This window comes from Limanda limanda, chromosome 10, assembly GCF_963576545.1.
Source record: "Limanda limanda chromosome 10, fLimLim1.1, whole genome shotgun sequence".
NCBI lineage: Eukaryota > Metazoa > Chordata > Actinopteri > Pleuronectiformes > Pleuronectidae > Limanda > Limanda limanda.
Genome location: NC_083645.1, coordinates 13021938 through 13042969, shown reverse-complemented (window position 1 = coordinate 13042969; position 21032 = coordinate 13021938). Strand labels below are relative to the sequence as shown.

Here is a 21032-nt window from a genome sequence, read left to right as displayed (position 1 = left end):
GTGTGTGCGCGTCGGATTCGCTTTCATTTCCCTCCTCGGTTTCACTCGAGTGACATGTGAAGGCCCGATCGTTTCTGGGCACATCCGAGGAAACACAATGAACACACACACACACACACGGCCTCTCGGGTCGCACCAGGCTCCTCCGTGCGCCATGTTGGCTCCGTGACACGAGGAACCAGGCCACAGAGCAGGGGGGGGGACTGAGAGGGGCTGGAGGGGAGCTCGGTGGAAAACACCAGTGGTTGTCACACACACGCACACACACGCCATTTTATTATTACAATCTGGGGCGCAATTGATTTGGTGCATATCCATAAATGCGCAGACGCAGGGGCGCGCACCATGGGGCCGGTCTCTGCTCGCCAGACAAAGAGCGGCCGCTTCCAGCTCGACCTGCCGGGACAGGAGCTTCCCTCTGGGCACACTCTGCTGTCAGGAGCTCCGATAGATTCTTACTTCATCACCACACTGTATTTTAGAGCAGGAAACACCAGGCAGATCCGAGTAGAAGGAACTTATTCACCCCCCCTGTAGAGGAGCCAGCGTTTAATGGCAAAACAACACCCTGCGTTTGGGTGTATATCCAGTTCTGCTACCACACGGTTTGAATACCGATATATAAAGTGAAGTGTGACTTTCAATACACCGCAATTAGGTGTAAAGGCGGTAAATAAAGGTATTAGTACAAGGTGACTGTTTCTTATTTTCTTGGGACACTGGCCCTCTGGTGACTACATGGAGAACTGCACGCTGTGACAAGAGTTATGTGGAAAAGACAATTTTTTTTTTATTTTGGTTGCACACACAGCTCACTATCATTTATTACATGATCCACAAAGCATTTTTTTTTCTTTTACACACAGTAATTTTTCTCCCCCTAAAGAACAAGCATAAACAACATACATGTAAATCTGGAAGTGCTTATCGAGTGAGTTTGAGGATGAACACAGGCAATATAATACATGATAAAAACTATATTCACAAAGTGCAGAAATAACAAATACTGCGTTCGAAGTGATATAATGCATCGAGTTTTTGCAGTTCGAGCTCATTTAAAAAAAATGTTCCCATTTTAAGGTATGATAGAGGATAATATCATAAAATAAAAATCCATATTTGACAACACAGAGACGACAATTACACATCCACATGTTAATGCTCAGGAAACGATTTCATCGGCTGTTTGAACAATATTGCAATTTCATTTTTATAAATGTATAAAATTCCACAAGAACTCGGCCATAGAAATGTCAAAGCAGAATAAGAACATGTCACTATTTAGAGGAACAAAATACTAGAGGGTGAAAAAAGATCCACTCTACAGTGAGGTTTGAACCACAAACTGATAAATAGAATTTTTGACTATACTTATTGGTGTGATGCATGCATCTCTGCCCAATTGCAACAGCATACTTCGGTTTCAGTCGTTTAATATGAGAAGATGAATACAATGCCAAACACTGTACAGTGAAAACTCAGTCAGAGCCATTTCTTAACGACAAAGTTACTTCCTAGAACATTTGAGAGAAATGTTTCCTCAGCGTCCTCTGGCCGGATGCACCCACAGAACTATTCTCTGGACTCGTCCACTTTGCTACTGGGCTCACAGAGGTCTCTTTTCTCCATCATGGCGTATGGAAAAGGTGGGACATCACAGCCAGTGAAGTCCAGTTTCTTGGGAACACTGCAGTTGCTAAAGTCAAGTTTCTTGCCGCTGTCGCAATCGAACTCCAGCTTCTTGAGCCGGGCGAGACTCTTGATGCTGCCGGGGGGCCTACCGGGGCTGACCTTGTATCCGGCTGCTTTGGTGGTACCAAGGGGCCGCCCCGGGCTGGTTTTGAACCCAGCTGCCCTAGTTGTTCCGAGCGGCCGTCCAGTGCTCGTACGGTAACCGGCAGACTTTGTGGTGCCCGATGGTCTCCCTCTCCGTCCTGACTTCACTACGCCTTTCTTCTTTTTGGAGCCATCGGGCCCTGCAGCCTCAGCGCCACGGATTCTCGCCGCCTGAGCCTGGAAGTCGTTCTGGGCGTCTTGCATTTGGCACGCCATGGCTTTGTGCATGCCCTGTGGCAAGGGGGCGAGGCCGGCGAGAGACAGCTGCAAGCTTGGGTTTGTGGGAGAGGGGTAGAATTTGTTGGACTGCGTGCTACATAAGTCAAAGTGGCTGGCTGGGTGACAGTCCTCAGCCAGGCCACTCATGCAATAGTCACTGTTGCTGCTGGTCACTTGATGCATCATTTTCTGTTGGAGGGCAGAGACATAAACATCAGAAAGAAAGGCTTCATGTGCACGTTTACAAACACATAGGGACGATTTTCATATCTTACTTTTGATGAAGCAAAACAGGCCTTTTATCAATGCAACACAAAACATGAGAAACCTCAAAACAAAGCGAGGTTAACTTACTATTACAATTACTGCTCGCAAAAAAAAGACAGACACATGACGTGATTAAATAGAAATACGTCCCGTCGGAAATGCGTAACCGGTCTGAGGACATTCAATGAATTGTTCGTACCTCATTTGTTGGTGGATGTTGGGCAGCGAAGGGTTAATTTCGACTCGTATACATTTTCCGTCTCTGACAACCACAACATGTTCGAGAGGCCGCAGCACAGACTACAGCCCGGTGTCCAGCAGCATCGCGTCGGGTCGGAGGCGCCGCTGCCGCGTCCTATTCTGCGCTCATTTAATCCTTTGAGCAGAGGTTTAGATGAGAGAGGCAGCCATTTTCGTCTGGGAAAAAAAAAAAATTAATAAAACAGGATGCGCTGACCACGCATGCGCAGGGAGGATTCCAGGAAACGAGCGGATCAGTCACCCAATGTGGTTGTGCCGAATTAAGGTCGATTTAGACAAAGGCTAGATGGTAAAAATGTGGCTTTGCAGTTACAAACTTTATGAGGTGAAGGTTCTGCTGCAGCTACACAACTGCTACACTTCCTCCAACTATTTCAACTAGAAAATAATTTGTCCACATCATTTCCCACTGTCAGGAATATGAGGTAGTGTCAAAGCAGCAACAACCAATGACAAAAAAAGACAATAATTCATTTTTTGTATTTTTTATTAACATCCATATGAACCTAAGCACAGACACTGGATTTATGGAGAAACAGCAGTGCTAGAACAGGTAGCAATATACATTTATAAGCGTTTCCTCCGTTGGTCGTCTCTGATCTTCTGCAAAACTTAAGTCCACAGGACTTAGGTTTCCCTGATGAGCTTGGTCAGCTTCTGAATCTTCGTCTTGGTGGACATGTCCACGTACTTGTCCCCGATGCTGACGATCATGCCACCCAGGATTGTAGGATCCATCTGTGAAGAGGTGACAGTTGAAATTACAGAGTTGTTAAAATGACATTGATGTTAAATCACTAAATTCGAGTCAGACTAGTTGGTTGAACCTTTTCTTATATCAGGATGAAGTTACAGCAACTGTAAACACGGTAATGTGTAGGTTTCTGATACAGTACCTTTGTTTCCAGCTCGATGCTTTCACCCTTCTTGAGAAATCCCTTGAGAGATGCTTTCAGATCAGCCAGGCTAGCTTCATCCAGAGGCTGAATGGATAAATATGTATCACATTACCAAACAAAATATCAACAGTTAACAACAATGCAGATAATGATAGGGGCTGTCTAGATTAGTGAGAAAAGGTATCCTGCATGTCCACCGGTTTCCTACCTGAGCAGTGGTAACTGAGCAGAGGACCTCTCCACGATGAGCACTCATCATTTTGCCAAACGCAACGATGACACCAGCGGTTAGGGGAAGACGACCATTGTCGGCTAAAACATCTGCACAACAAAAAGGAGGATACGTATAAGATAGATTTACCGCTGTCATGTTCTTATTATAAAAGTTAAGTTTGAGGTGAGATAATCAAACTTTATACATTAAAATAAAATGACATGTTTAAGTGTATTAAATGCTGATGTAAATCTGCTGCATCTTGTTGTACATCATGTTTTTACAACTCATGTTTATAAATGTAAGTGGGAAATGCTAGAAATCCACTCAAGCTGCTGTTATCTATGCAGTGACCTAAATGAAATATTTAAATGTTGTTTGATCTTATGTAAGAACACTACACTCATACACTACACTCAAATAAAACCTAATATGGTGTTTTGTTGTGGTTATGATTAATATAATGCTACGTGAAGACAGAGGTCAAGGCATCGCAACCATGGGGCCATAATGTCCCGTTGAGTGACCACTCACTGATGAAGTTGATGGTGATGGGGGAAATGTTCGCCTTTGACAGAAGATCGGTGAAGGTCGTCTGCTTGATGCTGCGCTTGACATGAGGATTCATTACAATACCGGAGAGTTTGGGGTCCTTGACCATGTCCTGTAAAATAAAATGACACTCAGCAAAAGGTGACTTTAGTTTGTGTAGCAGAGAAAGGCGGCTTTGGTATGAAGCTGCTTTTATTTACAAAATGTGATGAAGGTCAGACCATTATCTTCCAAACTTCAATTACATTACAAATAAAAGTATCCACATGTTGAAATTAAGGGTTGGAGATCAAGGAAAATAAAACTATCAATAATTATAATATCCTTTTCATCGATGGCAATACAAGACAACACCACCCATACACATCTATACAATTTATATGCATTGTACACAGTGAGATGATTATAACAAATTATGGATGAATCTCAGAGTTGTAAAAAGTGTTTTTATCTATCTTTCCATAAAAGGAGAACAAAACCACAACCTTCCCTCAGGAACAAAAATTAATCTTTAAAGTTAATAGGAAATAATAATGTGACATTTATCGTTAAAATAATTGATGTCAGGTTATTTTAACATTTTAATTACCTCTGCCAAGGAGGATTTGATTGACAGTTAGCAGGATTACACAAAAACTACTGGACGGATTACGAAGGGATTTTGCGGATGTGGTATGGATCAGTGAAGAACTTAAATTTGGCTGCACATCAAGATCAGGGGGCAATTCCAGAAAGTTTTTCTAAATTCTTGAAAATTGTGCGTGAATCCAGAAATTGAGAGAGAGGGCACTTTTCAACATTATTGTTGATTTCTCTGAGAATTATGTGTATTTGGATTAAAAAAATAAAAGAGGTTGATATCGATGATCAGAATCCAATCTCGTTCTTTAATATTTAAATGTGATTTCATGGAGGTGTTGATTTCTTTACAGTCCCTGTGTGCACAGGGAACTGTTGTAGACACCTGCAACCACCACCAGTGTGTTGCTGAGAAATAAAAATGTGGCCTTAGCTCTAAGCCTTTTTTTAATTTATAAAAAAGGGACTGTTGGCAATAACTGATTAAAAAAGGATGATCAATGTTATAATTTTGGCTCATACCACCCAGCCCTGGTTGTGGAAAACCCTACTTCCCTCATTCACTCGTGTGCCCTTCAGGGTCTCATGTTTGACTTACAGACACTGTGATCAGCTCCTTCTCCACCAGCTCCAGGCTCTTCTGCTTACTGGCGGCTGAGAACAGAGCAGTGGCATAGCGGCCCTCCACTCCGTACACCATGATGGGAGGCTGCAAGGGAATCAAACACAGAGATGAGCCGATCTGTCACCACTGACTAACCCCGTCTGTAGTTGTGCTCCGTGCTGTGTGACGACATTTACCCTGATCAGCTTGGATGCAGGTCTGATCACAGACGAGCTGAAGTGACGGGCCTGCACATGGAAAGACACATGTTATCATCACAGAGAAAAAGAAACTGGAACAGATCGACCCTGGGCACGCTATGTACCGTCTACGTTGGTGCAAGCTAGCTGGTAGGCTAACGTGTTAGCAGTCATTCAAGTGCAATGGCTAGTGTGGGCTTCTTGACCACTTGGCGTAAGCTGCCGGTCGTCAGAGTGACTGATTAACTAAACACGTGTTTTTGAATGATGGGAAATCAAACAGAAGTACTGTCAAATAATCAAAAACCACCAAAATCATTGAATGTCTTACCTGCTGTCCTAGCATGAGTGCTGCCATTTTCTCCTACAGCTGTCTAGCGAAGAACGAACCACTGCGCTTGCGCCTTTGACAGGAAGCCGTGTAGCTGTGGGTAAAGTAGTTCTTCCGGCACAGCACCGTCTAAAAACCTCTTTTAAATCACTTCTGAAAACCCATTTCTATAGACTTGCTTTCAAGTGATCTGTTCATATTTTCTTTTAGTTGTTCAAATATTCTTGTTGGGATAATACTGCTTTTATATGTTCAAGTTTTCACGTTGACACAGATCTATATTTATTCATTTAATTAATTCAACATGGTTGTCTGGCCTCCTTGTCACATAAACGTTTTCTTTTAAACTGTGTATTTAAGAAGTGCTATGTAAATAAAGTTTAGGATTATAAAAAGTCTCAAATGCTATAAATACTTGACACATTATGTTAAGTGTCGCAATGCTACAAAAAAAACTTTATAAAGTATTTTTGATCAACTTAATGAAATGCTAAGCATGACTTACATAAAGTGCATCAATACAACTGGACCTTCATTAGTTATTGCCTAGCTGACTGCATGAGCTCAATTCCATTAAAGCCAATATAAGTTACCTGCAGACCTCGATCGCTCCTTTTCACATTTTCCAGAGTGACCTCACTCATCTAATATTGACAGAAAACCTTCATACATGTCCCAACCTTTTTTTTTACAGTCTATGGTCCCAACTGACGAAATAAGACCCCCCCCTTTCCCATGCGAGCCAAAAAATGTGGTCAGAACATTTCATTTTCATTTTCTACAAAATGAAAATCTAAACAAGGTGGCTGAACTAAAAAACATCTGGCTACGACATGGAATGACAAAATGTGAATGATTACAAAAATGTTGGAATCAAATTCTTATGAAAAAGAAATGTAATTGAGGCTTGATATTTTAAATTTATATACTTTATTATAAATGAAAATAAGTAGAAAACCCAACCAAATACATATAACTTAAATTAAGGAAAAAAAACTATTTGAACAAGAAAATGCAGGTCATTTGTGCATTGATTATAAACAACTATATTAATATTACTTGTGCAAGTTTTGTCAAAAAAATCTGTAAATCTTTTACTAGGCAGAAAAAATGAAATTAAGATGACGTCTCTGTTGATTATAATCAGAGCATTAATGGTGAACAATATACTCATCTACTAGCTTAGCTAACTGTGGTCAAATCAGCCGACACAGAAATTCTACTGCGCGCATATACTGGCATTTATGGTAATGGCATCCAAAGCGTTTTTTCAAAATAAACTGTTGACATCGAGCATATACAAAATGCATAATTGAAAAGGAAATGGATTGGATAATATTCACAATAAGTATATATAGTCTCACGTGTCATTTTTATTAATAGCATTTTTACTGTATAAATTTAGAGATTTTAATAAATAAAAGTCACACATTTTTAGCTTTAAGTAGCTAATTTCTGGATATTTCAAAGTACTGTAAAACCCTTTGATCAATAATTCCAGAGAGTGACTGATATGCCTGTGTTCAGGACCTCTCAAACTATCAATGTACTGAATATTACACATATTAACTGTAAGGATTAATAGGTTTTTCAAAGTAAAGTTCAACATTTTCACTGTGGAATAGATCATTTCAGGATACTTCAAAGGACTGTAAAAACCCTTTAATCAATAAGTTCACAGAGAGACTGATATGCCTGTGTTCAGGACCTCTCTGACTACCTACATACTGAATATCAAACATTTTTACTGTATAGAATTGGAGATTTTTTCAAAGTAAAGTCCTAAATGTGTACAATCAAATCAGTTCATTTCTGGATATTTCAAAGTTCTATAAAAACACTTGCTCAATAGTACTTCGAGTACTCCGTTGCTTTACCCTTTCTGGGCGGTTTGGATGCGTTTACCATAATTGTCCGTATGCGCGCAGTAGAATTTCTGTGTCGGCTTGACCGCAGTCCTTTGATGTTGTTTTTGTTACGTCACGGTGACGGTTCCCAGGCTCCTCCGACAGAGGGCAGCTCCACCAACACATTGCCTTTGAAGAGGACATTTATAAAAGAAAGAAATCAAAACACATCAGTCATTAATTAACGTGTTGAAACCACACTGTGTTTTAAAGGGCCCGGCAGTCATCACCAGCAGCGCAGCTGGTGATGACGTACATGCGATGTTAGAATCTGAAAGTCTTTAATACACTTTCTGACAACAAGGAGGAACAACATCATTTCTGTATCGTGGCAACTTAAACACTTCGGTCTCCATCAAAGCTGCAGGGACGCAGGGCTGTTGACGCATTCGCTGGTGCGCACATACACGCACACGCAAACACACACACACACACACACACACACACACGCGTGCTGGATCCGGGAGCTGGAGCTGGGCCGACACACCGTCACCGACAGAACCAGCAGAGGGTTGTTGTTTTTCTCCAGAGGAACCGCTAGCTGACGGAGAACCAGGCATGGACGACAAGTCATTCACCAAGGAGCTGGACGGATGGATCGAGCAGCTGAACGAGTGCAAGCAGCTCTCGGAGAACCAGGTCAAAGTCCTGTGTGAGAAGGTGAGTGGTCAGGACCTGTCTGTTAGCTGTAGCTTAGCATTAGCTGTGGGTGATATCAGTGGGAAGTGCAGCCTGGACTCACGTCAGGCATCGGGCAGCACCATTTGGCTGCAGCTGCATGCAGCACATTGCTGAGGGAGCAAGAAGATGGAGGGGCATGACTGCAAATGTTTTCCCTAGCTACGCCCACCGCTGGTGCGTCCTCGCCACAGGAGCGCACTGGCACCACCACAGCAAACTGCATTACCTCCTGGATGACTGATCCTTGCTCGCACACTCCCACACTGCACCATGTTGTCTGTTCATCTGCATCATCCTTCTCTTTCCAAAGGCCAAGGAGATCCTGACCAAGGAGTCCAACGTGCAGGAGGTGAGATGTCCTGTGACGGTCTGTGGAGATGTCCACGGCCAGTTCCATGACCTGATGGAGTTGTTCAAGATCGGAGGAAAGTCTCCAGACACCAACTACCTTTTCATGGGAGACTACGTGGACAGAGGCTACTACTCTGTGGAGACTGTTTCACTCCTGGTTTCTCTGAAGGTAAAAACAACAAGTTGACTCGAATGGCACCCACTACCTCCACCAAGGCCCAACAGTCCCCTTCTGAAGCCACGTTTGAATTCACTAGATCCAGATTGCTATTTGGATCCGCACCTAATTGGACAAACTCAAAAATAGCAGTCCCATAAACATGTCAGATTTTTTCATCAACATCAATGAACGACACTCTTAGGAATATGTTGAAAAACTCCCTATTTTGTCGATTTAAAGAAAGATTCTGCCCCCTTATCCAGATCCATATCAAAATAGATAATAAAAAAATATTATATAAATAAAGTTACATGGAAATCGGTGGAGTACTTTTTGTGTAACCCTGCTAACAAACAAACCAAAGAAAACATAACCTCCTAAGGTAAAGGAAAAAACAATAAAGTGACATTTTGTTTTGCAGGTACGGTTTCGTGAGAGAATCACAATCCTCAGAGGGAACCACGAGAGCAGACAGATCACACAGGTGTACGGCTTCTACGACGAGTGCTTGAGGAAATATGGAAATGCAAATGTTTGGAAGTACTTCACAGATCTGTTCGACTATTTGCCCCTTACTGCACTAGTAGATAACCAGGTGAGACTGTCGCACCCACAAGTGGCACCTGTGATGTGCCCCAGATTGTGGTCTGTGACTGTGTCATCTATGTTTTCACGCTAATCGCTTCTTCTTTCAGATCTTCTGCCTTCATGGAGGATTGTCCCCTTCGATAGACACACTGGACCACATCAGAGCACTGGATCGCTTACAGGAAGTCCCTCATGAGGTAAATTCACTCCATGTAGAGGACAGTTATTTAAAACTTGGAGATACCTATTGTATAAGTTGGATTTCTTGAAACATGATGATGATTATTATTCTTTATATCATAATCTAATAATAATCCGTAAATTCTATTATAAAGTCTGGACTATAGTCCCTAACTCTATTAATTTCTGAGTCAATCCACCATATTCAGCTAAGGTCATTTGCTGTATTTGAACCAGAGACATAAAGGCTGAACCCTAAGCCACAGAGCTCCTTACATTTAAATAGCCTTATAGCAAACAATTCAAAAAAAGATAAAGGGTTGTCAAATGTTCACTTCCTGTTTTCTCTTTCTTCTATGACGGTATAATTAACTTCTTAGAGTTTTGATCAAACAAAAACAAAAATAATTTGTCAACTCAGTCTTTGGGAAATTGTATCCGACATTTTCCCCAATTCTCTGCATGTTGAATACACTAAACAGAACTTGTGTTTCAGGGTCCCATGTGTGACTTGTTATGGTCGGACCCAGACGATCGTGGCGGTTGGGGCATCTCGCCCCGTGGCGCCGGTTACACCTTCGGGCAGGACATTTCTGAGACCTTCAACCACGCTAATGGTCTCACTTTGGTCTCACGAGCCCACCAGCTGGTGATGGAGGTACTTTCACTTTGAGTGCTGTATCTCCTGAAAATACATTGAAGACACTGAGGTTCCATTTTGTGAATTTAAAGAAGTCAACATTAAAGCAATCTCTTCCTCTAGGGCTATAACTGGTGTCACGACCGCAATGTAGTGACCATCTTCAGTGCACCCAACTATTGTTACCGTTGTGGAAACCAGGCGGCAATAATGGAACTTGATGACACATTGAAATACTCATTGTAAGTAAAGGATTTTTTCATTATGTTGATATAAATGTGTCTATTATTAATACTTAAACATATATTAACTATTATAACTATATTGTGTTGGCAGTTCCTGTAGTATAATTATTTATGACAAAAAAATCTCAAAAGTGAGTTGAAGAATTATTTTGTTTCTCTGCAGCCTGCAGTTCGACCCTGCACCACGCAGAGGAGAACCCCACGTGACGCGGCGTACCCCGGACTACTTCCTGTAAAGGTCACTGGCGAGGAGAGCAACAGGCTACACAAAGGCTTGAGACAAGAAGCTTTCATTATCCCACGGACCCCCCCCAAAAAAACAACGTGTGCCATAATCACAATGAAACAAAACTATCACCTTAACTAAAGACCACCGTCCTTTCCACTTTTCCCTCTCTGTGCATGATGTTTTTATTGCTAGAAAATGATTGCTACTCTGAACATTACCGTAACAGTACCTGCTGGTTTGTCAGGAAGACTGAATGAACTACTGCTGAGAATCACGACAATGTGTAAGTGATCTTGTGTTAGGGTGTAAATGATGAGAGAGTGTGTTGTCAAGTCATGGTACCGACACTGCGTCTTTCACGTGGCATGGCCTCTAATCAAAGTTTGCAGTAAATATATTGTGAACTGTTTATTTATTTTGTGTAGCAACATGATAGGGTTGGATGTTAAAAATGAAAATGTTCTCTTTGCACTTTTGTATTTGGTTTTTATCACAAGTAGCTCTCTTCCTGCTCTGCTGTCTCTGATGAGAGTTCATGTATTTCATAGAAGTAGTATACTGATCCTATCTGTACCAACACTGGTACAGATTAATTACCAACAATGGTGCAGATAGGATTAGTTGTACAATAGTAATAACAACAAAAACCACAATGTTTTGCAGCCACAGCCCAACAAAATAAAGACTGAAGTTGCTTGGACACTTGGAGGATTTCTGTTAGATTCGGTTGCTGACATTATTTCCTACAGTGCTCAGCTGCCACCACTAGATGGAATCAGACACCAAAAACCGCAGATGATCAGAACAGATTAGATAATCACACTGATATGCAGGATAAGTGTGAGTGTGCAGGAAAATTGGGTAAATTTATTGATCATATTATTTATTGTTTTTGTATTTGTTTTGCAAGGATTTGATTGATCATGATTTTGAGTGTCCAGAATGCTGGTTGGCATTATGCCACTATAAGCGAGCCTAGATTTATTTTGCTTTTTAATTTTCTAATGTTTTTTTCCCCAATTTTTATTATTCTATGTATGTATTTATTGACATAATCCAAATACTGTTTTATTCTTTTTATTTGAAAGAACACTTGCTTATTTCACCAAGGCATTACAATGTTACTTTTAAACGTTGTGCACAAAGTCTTGCGTGTGCGTGTGTCTGGAAATGCTGCAAAGTTTTACGAGTGAATAAAGATTATATTACTGCCTGTGAATCAATGTGGCGGCAATGTCAGCGCGCTAACGGAAATGGGGTGCTCTGAAAAATAAAAGCCTCATCTGAAGGAACGAAGAGAAACGAAGCCTCGTCTGTCTGCCCACGTGGACGCGTTCGCTTTAGTAGAACAGAATAAATCGACGCCTGCACGGATCTCTTTCTCCCGCAGACTCTACGTGTACTGCGGTGGTTTTGGCAGCGAGCCTTTGGACTTTTACTTTCTCGGCGAGGTTCCTGACACTGGGGGGGGGGGGGGGGGTTGTGCCTTGGTGGTGTGTGTGCTGACGCTGCTGCGTGTATATCTCGCTGGCTGCAGCCTTTCAGGGACACCTCTCGCCGGAGCCCACAGTGCAGTAAGTAACCCGTTATTACGCTTTTTAAAAAAAGATGGATCCACCGAGCCGTCGATGCTTTAATGGAATAACAGACGAGGGGAACCCGGGGAAGCATCGGATGCCTTTCTGCCGCTTGCTGGGATGTGTGGATGTGGATGTGGCAGCAGGCTGATACTAGTTGAATCTGGGGCGCACACAGCTGGCCACATATTGGGTCGGGATTAATTAGCCTGGTCGATATGATCGATCATTTATGATTTTTTTTTATTATTATTGGTGGATAAATGTAATTTTCGTTTCAATCGGTTGATCCATGTGCAGGGACATCTCCAGTCCCAGTCCAGATTCGACTGGTCTACGTCGGGTTGGAACAATTGGCCGCATCCAGTCACTGAGCATGTTTACTCTGCGAGCACACACACACACAAACACACACACGCACACACGCACAGCAGGTTTCTCACACTATAACATATGAATGAATGCAGGTTGATATCCCTCTGATCGGACTCATGGATTCATGTGTTGCCCCTGTGGATGATGTGTTGTTGCTGATCTCAGGTTAATGTGTAGCCACGCAGGCTGCCTTTGATTGGCTGAGAGTGAGGGCAGAAGCAGCAGAGATCAAAGGCCGTTTGGATGAAAGTTCACTGATCCCCTTTGTCATTAGTCATTGAGCGTTATCGTTAATATACATCTGATGATATGGCCTCGGTCACTGTTCTGCAGCCTCGGGCACTGATTCATTGGCCAACCTCGGAGTCTGTGGGGGGTGGGGGTTGTTTTGTTGCCGTCTTGTGAGAACCCCATGAAGTTTAATTCAATTTAAAGAGACATCACACACACACACACACACACACACACACACACACACACACACACACAGAACACACCAGACTTTTCTGTGTTGCTGTCAATCCAGCAGCCATCTTTGGTGCAATTTCAGGTGGAGTTTCATCATGCAGCTGCAGACACTTGCACAGACTCTCTCTATTTCTCTGACTCCCCTTGCTCTCCCCACTGGATGCATGAAACAAATGGTTAAAAACCAGATCAGACTGGGTTACAGTGACCCCAAACACACACGCACATGCACACTGGGAGAGCGATGAGCTTGGTGCAGGCACATCCACAAAGCTCATGTTCAGCACAGTGCAGTGGTTATTCATTGCAGACCAGTCATTTCAAGTTGCAGATTGTAGATCCGTAAAAAACATAAAGTTTGAATTCAAATTCTCAGCAGCGGTGGAGATAATAAACCCCAAATGTTGCATAACCCGATGTTTGACCTCACAGCGACTCATAACAGCATACATACAAAAAAGGGGCTTTGTCACTTTCCGTGTGCTGGTGTATGCCTATAATGGGGCTTTCCAATTTAGCGTTTCAAAACCTTTGTGTCAGGTCAGCCGTCACCATAGCAACATATGCTGAACTAGAAACATGAAATCCAGAAAGCTGTGTTTCTTTTTTCACCAGTCTTCCTCCACTGACTTGTGTCTGCAAAAATCAAACCAGGGCTGAAGGGACTGTGCCCTCCTGTGGTGAAGCTGCACTCAACCTGAGACCATAGAGTTATGAAACGCAGTGGTCCTTGATGTTCTGTTGTTGATTTATCAAAATGGAGAAAGTGTGTTTTTCTTCCGCGTGTTTGTCTGAGATTCTGCTTCCCATGTCACTGGACAATCATCCAACCATAAAGCCTCATCCATACATACTATATCCCGTTCACTGACGGCAACCTGATTATGTTATTATAATTCTCTCCCCAGATAAATATGGCAGCAGAGCTTTCCACCTCCATCAACATCAAGGAGCCCCGGTGGGACCAAAGCACATTTGTGGGTCGGGCTAAACACTTCTTCACTGTCACAGACCCCAGGAACATCCTCCTCTCCAATGAACAACTAGAACACTCGCACAAAATCATCACCGACTACAGGTAAACTACAGAGTCCGTCTCACTTCACCACTATCCTGTGGGTCACTGCTGTTATTAGACGAACGATGCTCCTCCACCATCTCTCAGGCAAGGTGTGGTGTCTCCGGGGCTGACCGAGGATGAACTGTGGAGAGCCAAGTACGTCTTCGACTCGGCATTTCACCCCGACACCGGGGAGAAGATGATCCTGATTGGCCGCATGTCAGCACAGGTTCCCATGAACATGACGATCACTGGATGCATGATGACATTTTACAAGTGAGAACTTCTTTTTGATGTATTCAATCAGACTGTAAACTCTATACATTCTACACATTACAATCAATATTCCTACTACGAGTACATCTATTAGCATCACTAATAGGGCTTTTTCACAAAATACATTTTGTATATCTTAAATAATTAAATTCAATCTATCAATACTTTGGATGACATTATTCCTACCAATTGAAATATGATTATTTATGCTTTTGTATGCTTCACTATAGGGGATATCTGACATGGCTGATATAAGTTCAAACCCAGAAATCCATATTTGTACTTATTTAAATGTTTTCCAATAAAGTCTATTTCATACATCCTTATGGAAAATTCATTTGCAACACGATTTTTCTGCTGCACCTTCACCCTGTCCTGGATAACGACTGTACTGTTTGTTTCCCTGTAGGACCACTCCAGCTGTGGTGCTCTGGCAGTGGATCAATCAGTCTTTTAACGCAATAGTCAATTATACGAACAGGAGCGGCGATGCTCCAATCACAGTCAGGTAGGAGGCAGACATTCCTGCACATTCCTGCACATTCCTGCTCATATAAACCCTTCAGTTCAACGGTTTCTGTGTGTACAGTTTTTTTTGTGTGACGTGACCGGTGACTCTTCTGTTTGCAGTCAGCTTGGCACAGCTTATGTGTCTGCCACCACAGGGGCAGTTGCCACCGCTCTAGGACTAAATGCACTAACAAAGGTATCGGTTCATCTAACCCCATTCCACGTCTCATTTTAATGTATTGACCTCAGCTGCACGCTAATGCACAAACAGTCTCTATGTCATAGAAAAGCCACATTATGCACAGGGTCATGCTCTTTAACCAGGAAGCTGTCATGGCTGCTTTTAGTCACTTTGTACTGTACATCTGGCAGAAAGGCCTTTACGTGAAACATGTGTAATTTAACCTCCAGTAACCGTAGACCTGTTCTGGTCTGAAAGGGGAAATTGGAGGAAAAGGCATAACCAGGATTTTCATCTCTACCCTACTGTTTTCACTCCTCCTCTCTCCAGCATATCTCACCTCTGTTTGGACGGTTTGTTCCATTCGCTGCTGTTGCCGCTGCTAACTGTATCAACATCCCTCTGATGAGACAAAGGTAAAGGAGGACGCGCACTCTGCAAAGCACAGCAGTGTTGTTTTTACAGAGGCAATAAAAGGTGCATTAGATTCCTCTGATTTGTGTTTACTTCTCTCCTCGTCTTCAGAGAACTCAAGCACGGCATTCCCATAACGGACGAGAACGACAACAGGCTAGGAGAGTCCACGCAAGCTGCACAGCAGGCCATCTCTCAGGTCGTGGTCTCCAGAATCCTCATGGCTTCTCCAGGAATGGGTATGAACATCTCTCAGGCACCTAACGGGAGCTTTGTTAACACCGCTCTGGCAGCTGAAGGCTTCATTTACTCAAAACCAAAAACCTTCCTCTTTACAAATTGACTTTGAATTGACCTTTGAATTGAATATGCAGTAATAATCTGTGTCTTTTCAGCCATTCCTCCATTTTTAATGAACCACTTGGAGAAGAAGGCCTTCCTGAAGGTGGGTGTATATCTGAATCCCCAAACACATCGCACAGAAGAATGTGTTTTCTGCACCCTCTCCTCAAATTCATGAACTACAGTTCCCCTCAGTAGAGCACATATCTCAGCCAAAGGCCCAATATTCCCCTTAATTACAACAAGCCATGTGACATTTCTCAGCTACACATTGGTGGTAGTTACAGGTTTCTAACCCTATTCATTACTATACCGCAGTGGAAAAAAGCCTCCACTCCTATGAAAACACCTTAAATCCAGTCAATCCAGTTCTTTATTTGGATCTGCAAGACATTGCATACACTTATGGATACCATCCCCCTAAATATGTCTGAATTCACAGATAAATCTCTGCAAAATCAGTGAACATGTCTTTTGTCCAAATCCGCACCAACATTAAGTGACTTCATCTTTGGCCCATGTCCAATCCTTCCACTGAGTTTCAAGGAAAGTCGTTTTTTTGTGTAATCTTACTCACAGACAAACCAACAAACCAACATTTTCAAAGCATAACCTGCTTAGGTAGGTTTAATGGTGGGAACCTGATGTCCCACACTGTCTCTCCCACTCGTCTCCTCTTAGTAATCACACATCAGAGGAGTAAAAAGCACCGGGGACGTGAGGCTACTCTGGTTTGGGAATTCACAGCTGCTTTTGTGCCTCACATTTGCTTTTTTCTGCCTGGTCTTTTCAGAAGTTCCCATGGATGAGTGCACCCATTCAAGTCGGCCTGGTGGGATTCTGGTGAGTCGACAGAGATGGTCCACCCGTTGAACCGCTGTGTCAAATTCCTTTGAAATTTCAACCTAATTTTTTGCTCCCAACGATGATATGAAACCGATGGGGAATCCCAAGATTTCTATCACCGAAGATTTTTGTCAGGTGTCTCTAAAGGAACGTTATAGTTTTGAACGCTCTATGATATCGGCTCTGTCAGCATGTCTCACTGAGTTCAGATGTCTAATCTGTGGATCAGTAATTAAGTTGTGTTAACAGCAGACTGGTGGAGCTTTTCAATTCAGTTTCAGCGATTTAAACGAACAAGCCACAGATCCCGTCCTACGTTTTCTGAAGAAAGTGTGCAGTCCAGATGTGATCTGATTGTGGTTTGAACAAACAGATCCCAGTGCGTCTCTGGTGCGTTCACACTTGTACTGACATCAGTGATCTGATCACCAGAGACGCATGTTAATCTCATGTCTGAACACGGCCACTCTTTGTCTCTCCAGCTCCTCTTCGCCTCCAGTGACCCCGAGTTCAGAAAATTAAAATCACATGGAACATTCTTTCAGTTCTGCTTCACTGAGCTGACAGTTATGTGAGCAGCACTTCCTGCAGAGAGTGTGTCCAGTTGCAAAGTTGGCGAGCAACAACGCAACACAGCAGTTCTGTAACTAATTACAATTTGATTCATATACAGATTTGGATTAATGAAGTAAATCAAACTTTGTAATTGGGTTCAAACTACCAATCATTGTCTTAGCTGTATGGAGGAATCTGCTGATTGTGTTGAGCATATTTTCTACTGGTGAAGAAAACCACTAACATGTGTTTTTTTTCGTGAAGTCGAACAGAGTCAAACTCCTCTACTGGCTAATTTTTCAGTGGGTTTAAAAAATATGCAGACACCTTAAATCGGGATTGGTTACACAAATAGTTTATTTTGTCTGACCAACACAAATTATTTAGTTGTTTTACCGTGGTGTAAAACAGGGAGAAGCAGTAAATCCTCCCATTTAAATTGAAAAATGACTCATTGGATTTTCAAATAGTTACTGACAAACCTTTGATTGATCAATCAACAAAGATTTTACTGTAACCGCTCAATTGAACTGACTCCCACTCTTGCTCACTGAGTGTGTTTTTTTGGAAACAATGTCTCATAGATTTACTTCTGTTTTTCAGCCTGGTGTTTGCCACTCCACTCTGCTGTGCGTTGTTCCCACAGAAGAGGTGAGTAACACTTACAGTCAGACACTTGCACTGAGATAACGGGAACCTGGGACCTGACCTCTCTCTAGATTAATATTTGCAGCGTTTGCAGGATTCTCTTCCTGCCTGAACTGTTGCACAACTCACCCACAGTGTTCATGTGTCTGACCCAGTAACTCCTGCCTTTCTCCCGTTCCACGATCCAGCTCCATGTCGGTCAGCCGCCTGGAGCCTGAGCTGCAGGAGAAGATCCGGGCCAGCCACCCGGGCGTGGAGAGGGTCTACTTCAACAAAGGTCTATGAGTGTGCGGCCCACTCAACCAAACACTGCCATAGCACAGCTGCAGGCTCGGTCCTCGCCTCTCTGCCAGCCCTCCTCATTCAGTGTGCCAAAGTTCAGTTTGTGTCTCCTCATTTCCACCACTCAGATGGATATTTCTGAGGACTCCCTCTCTCGGTCAGTCACTTTGTAACGATCTCCTGTCAGTGTGATTTTTATTGTAAACGCTAGAGAAGATCTTCTCCGACTGGGGCCAGAAGAAAAAGTATAATGTGTTTCAAGACAGATTTATATGATAGTTTTAAGTGTACTTTTTATTTCAGTGCATTATTTTTTTTTAAGTCGGTAACTTGTTGATCGTATGTTGCCACCAAATCACTTTCATACTCTCCTACCTAAGGTTGGCAGGCGGTTTATTTCTTACCTGCATCACAGTTGATCGTAAACAGTTCATGCATTTGCCAAATGAGTTCTTTGATTTTTAAAACAAATCTCTGTCAATGAATACAACCTCTGTGTCGTGACAGTGTCGTTTCAAAGAATGAAATTCACTGTAACTCACTTTAAATCACCTCATTTTGCCAAATGAGTGACGTTCAACATCTAATCCATGAATCTAAAAATACTATTCTCCAGGGAACCAACCAATAAAATGTGACGCTATGATGGTGGCAACCATGTAGGGACTAACACGGTGCTATTCAAGGTCTTAATAATCAGTGTTAATCGTACTACCTATTCTGCTTGTTAAACTCGCATGAACAAACCACTCCGCACACGAGCATGGGGGGGATATAACCATGGATTCTCTAAAAAACAACACGTGTCTGTGTTTATGCAGTCGCTCTGAGGCTCCGTTCAGGAGAGCCGAGCGGTGACGACCAGCATCGCTACTGACAACAACTCAATAAAACATGCTCTCGTTTCCATAATCCATGCTTTCCAGAATTTAATCAGGAATTACTGATCACAGACAGTTAAGGATCCCACTAAGATTGATCATGTCATTCATGCTTTACTCAGACTTGTAAGGTATCTCTCTGCTGAAGCCTAATGCAGCATCCTGAGAGGTTTCATCGCACAATATGGCCCATTTTAGATTGATGTGACAATTTGTTTTAAGTTGTTGTTGTTGTTGTTGTGCATTTATATGTACATTTGTCCTCCTATGTTAGATATGGATTACAGTATTGGGAAATACTGGGGATAGTTTATTCTCATTGTAGTATTTTTGAAGAGGAAAATGGTACAGAGAAGGATCCACATGAAATTTCTTTCTCGTGATATTTAAATTTACTCGTTTTAATCCTGTGAAACATGAGGCCGAATCGCTCTGGTCTTGTTCTGGCGAGTGTGAGGAGCGTGGAATCCCTCCGCTAAAACCTTCATCGACCACCTCCTGCTTTGTGTTTCATGATGTTTTGCTCAGAGTGAGAAATCCGTACCTTGGCTGCAGTAGTCAGTACTCACATGATATTGTCAGTCAGGTAAACAGTGTTGTATCAGCCAGAGTACCAGATTGCAATTCATCCCTAAAGGCTGCCATCCCTAAAGCTGGAGGCAGTTCTGTGCCGCATTAACAGCTCCTGTATCCCACCACGCAACTTAATCTGTAGGCCTGTTTCATGTCAGCGAACCAGTTTTATTACTAGACCTTTTTAAAATCAGGGATGAGGCTGAAAAAGATGGACTGAAGCCACAAAACGTAAATCTTTAACTTTAAATGATTTTTAGCTGTGACTCTATAGGACCCAGTGTATGTTGAAATCATTTGGTCCATTCAATGCAAACGTTTCCGTGTCAAATTGGAAATCATCCACTGCTTGTGAAAATTGATTTGATTTGATTGCATCTTTTGCTCATTACAGTGTGTGATTTCCATAAGGTGTTAAATGTTTAATATACTGTAAATCTACTTATATATAAATATATATATATTATATATTGCTGTAAAAGTAACTTTCAGATGGTCAGTGTTTCCAGAGAGATACGTTGGAGTCGGAGCTGTTCCCTGTAGCTGGTTTGTTATTCTAGTGTTCAAGGTAACTGAATGTAGCGTTTTTTCAATTTGCAGCTGTTTTATGGTGCGTTAAGTCAAGCAAAGCACAATATTCTAACAGATTTAAAATGCTGTACATTTTTAAAAGTTACTGAACCTGTTCAGTTTCCTGACTGCAATGCTTTTCAATGATCCATGATGGAGTAAGAGAAGATGAATAACACTAAATTTACCCTTTGGTTTATGTGATTTCTGAGTGTCCCTTAACCTCTGTGTCTAATGAAAACAAATTTCCCCTTAATGTGTTAATAATATTAACTTAACATGTTCACTTGGTCAATCTACCAAATCATGTCACTACAGCCAAAGTGATACAAACAGACTCATGAGAAAAAGTCAATTCAAACCAATTTTGTTTTTTTAGAAAAGATGACAGAAAATTGTTCTTGATTGTTTAGCAGTGCACTGGGGTGATGTAATGTTTAGACTAACTGGATGAAATAAAGGTGATGAAATCTTGTCCCTGGTGTTTTTTAAATGACGGGCACATAGCCCAACAGCACCACCTTCTGGTTT

At 42.2% G+C, this 21032-nt stretch overlaps 4 protein-coding genes across 4 annotated transcripts; 2 read left to right on the top strand and 2 right to left on the bottom strand.

Moving 5' to 3' along the window:
• Positions 1 to 775: 775 nt before the first annotated feature.
• Positions 776 to 2734, bottom strand: si:ch1073-44g3.1 (uncharacterized protein LOC797133 homolog). Its single transcript, XM_061079742.1, has 2 exons — positions 2522 to 2734; positions 776 to 2244 (listed from the first exon to the last, which is right to left on the bottom strand). Exon 2 carries the CDS (start codon positions 2239 to 2241, stop codon positions 1573 to 1575), a length of 669 nt encoding a protein of 222 aa, XP_060935725.1. The 5' UTR covers positions 2242 to 2244; positions 2522 to 2734; the 3' UTR covers positions 776 to 1572.
• Positions 2735 to 3052: 318 nt separating this feature from the next.
• On the bottom strand, positions 3053 to 6049 carry atp5po (ATP synthase peripheral stalk subunit OSCP). Its single transcript, XM_061079489.1, has 7 exons — positions 5963 to 6049; positions 5629 to 5679; positions 5426 to 5536; positions 4231 to 4360; positions 3691 to 3803; positions 3480 to 3566; positions 3053 to 3321 (listed from the first exon to the last, which is right to left on the bottom strand). The coding sequence occupies exons 1-7, from the start codon at positions 5987 to 5989 to the stop codon at positions 3211 to 3213; spliced, it is 630 nt and encodes a 209-aa protein (XP_060935472.1). The 5' UTR covers positions 5990 to 6049; the 3' UTR covers positions 3053 to 3210.
• Positions 6050 to 8328: 2279 nt separating this feature from the next.
• LOC133011631 (serine/threonine-protein phosphatase 2A catalytic subunit alpha isoform-like) lies at positions 8329 to 12235 on the top strand. Its single transcript, XM_061079430.1, has 7 exons — positions 8329 to 8529; positions 8861 to 9070; positions 9483 to 9656; positions 9757 to 9846; positions 10326 to 10487; positions 10593 to 10711; positions 10878 to 12235. Exons 1-7 carry the CDS (start codon positions 8428 to 8430, stop codon positions 10948 to 10950), a joined length of 930 nt encoding a protein of 309 aa, XP_060935413.1. The 5' UTR covers positions 8329 to 8427; the 3' UTR covers positions 10951 to 12235.
• A 211-nt stretch (positions 12236 to 12446) lies between these two features.
• sfxn1 (sideroflexin 1) lies at positions 12447 to 20975 on the top strand. Its single transcript, XM_061079084.1, has 11 exons — positions 12447 to 12517; positions 14272 to 14441; positions 14529 to 14699; positions 15109 to 15207; positions 15330 to 15405; positions 15721 to 15806; positions 15916 to 16043; positions 16200 to 16249; positions 16940 to 16989; positions 18151 to 18198; positions 18384 to 20975. The coding sequence occupies exons 2-11, from the start codon at positions 14278 to 14280 to the stop codon at positions 18478 to 18480; spliced, it is 969 nt and encodes a 322-aa protein (XP_060935067.1). The 5' UTR covers positions 12447 to 12517; positions 14272 to 14277; the 3' UTR covers positions 18481 to 20975.
• The last annotated feature ends 57 nt before the right edge of the window (positions 20976 to 21032 follow it).

Bases quoted from the DNA above. Each gene is read 5' to 3' on its own strand.
- si:ch1073-44g3.1 (XM_061079742.1), bottom strand. From the start codon at position 2,241: ATGATGCATCAAGTGACCAGCAGCAACAGTGACTATTGCATGAGTGGC.
- atp5po (XM_061079489.1), bottom strand. From the start codon at position 5,989: ATGGCAGCACTCATGCTAGGACAGCAG. The intron at 5,680-5,962 runs GTAAGACATTCA...TTCCATGTGCAG, and splicing joins CACTCATGCTAGGACAGCAG to GCCCGTCACTTCAGCTCGTC. The intron at 5,537-5,628 runs GTAAATGTCGTC...ATTCCCTTGCAG, and splicing joins CTGCATCCAAGCTGATCAGG to CCTCCCATCATGGTGTACGG.
- LOC133011631 (XM_061079430.1), top strand. From the start codon at position 8,428: ATGGACGACAAGTCATTCACCAAGGAGCTGGACGGATGGATCGAGCAG. The intron at 8,530-8,860 runs GTGAGTGGTCAG...CTCTTTCCAAAG, and splicing joins TCAAAGTCCTGTGTGAGAAG to GCCAAGGAGATCCTGACCAA. The intron at 10,488-10,592 runs GTACTTTCACTT...CTCTTCCTCTAG, and splicing joins CCCACCAGCTGGTGATGGAG to GGCTATAACTGGTGTCACGA.
- sfxn1 (XM_061079084.1), top strand. From the start codon at position 14,278: ATGGCAGCAGAGCTTTCCACCTCCATCAACATCAAGGAGCCCCGGTGG. The intron at 15,208-15,329 runs GTAGGAGGCAGA...TTCTGTTTGCAG, and splicing joins GATGCTCCAATCACAGTCAG to TCAGCTTGGCACAGCTTATG. The intron at 16,250-16,939 runs GTGGGTGTATAT...TGGTCTTTTCAG, and splicing joins AGAAGAAGGCCTTCCTGAAG to AAGTTCCCATGGATGAGTGC.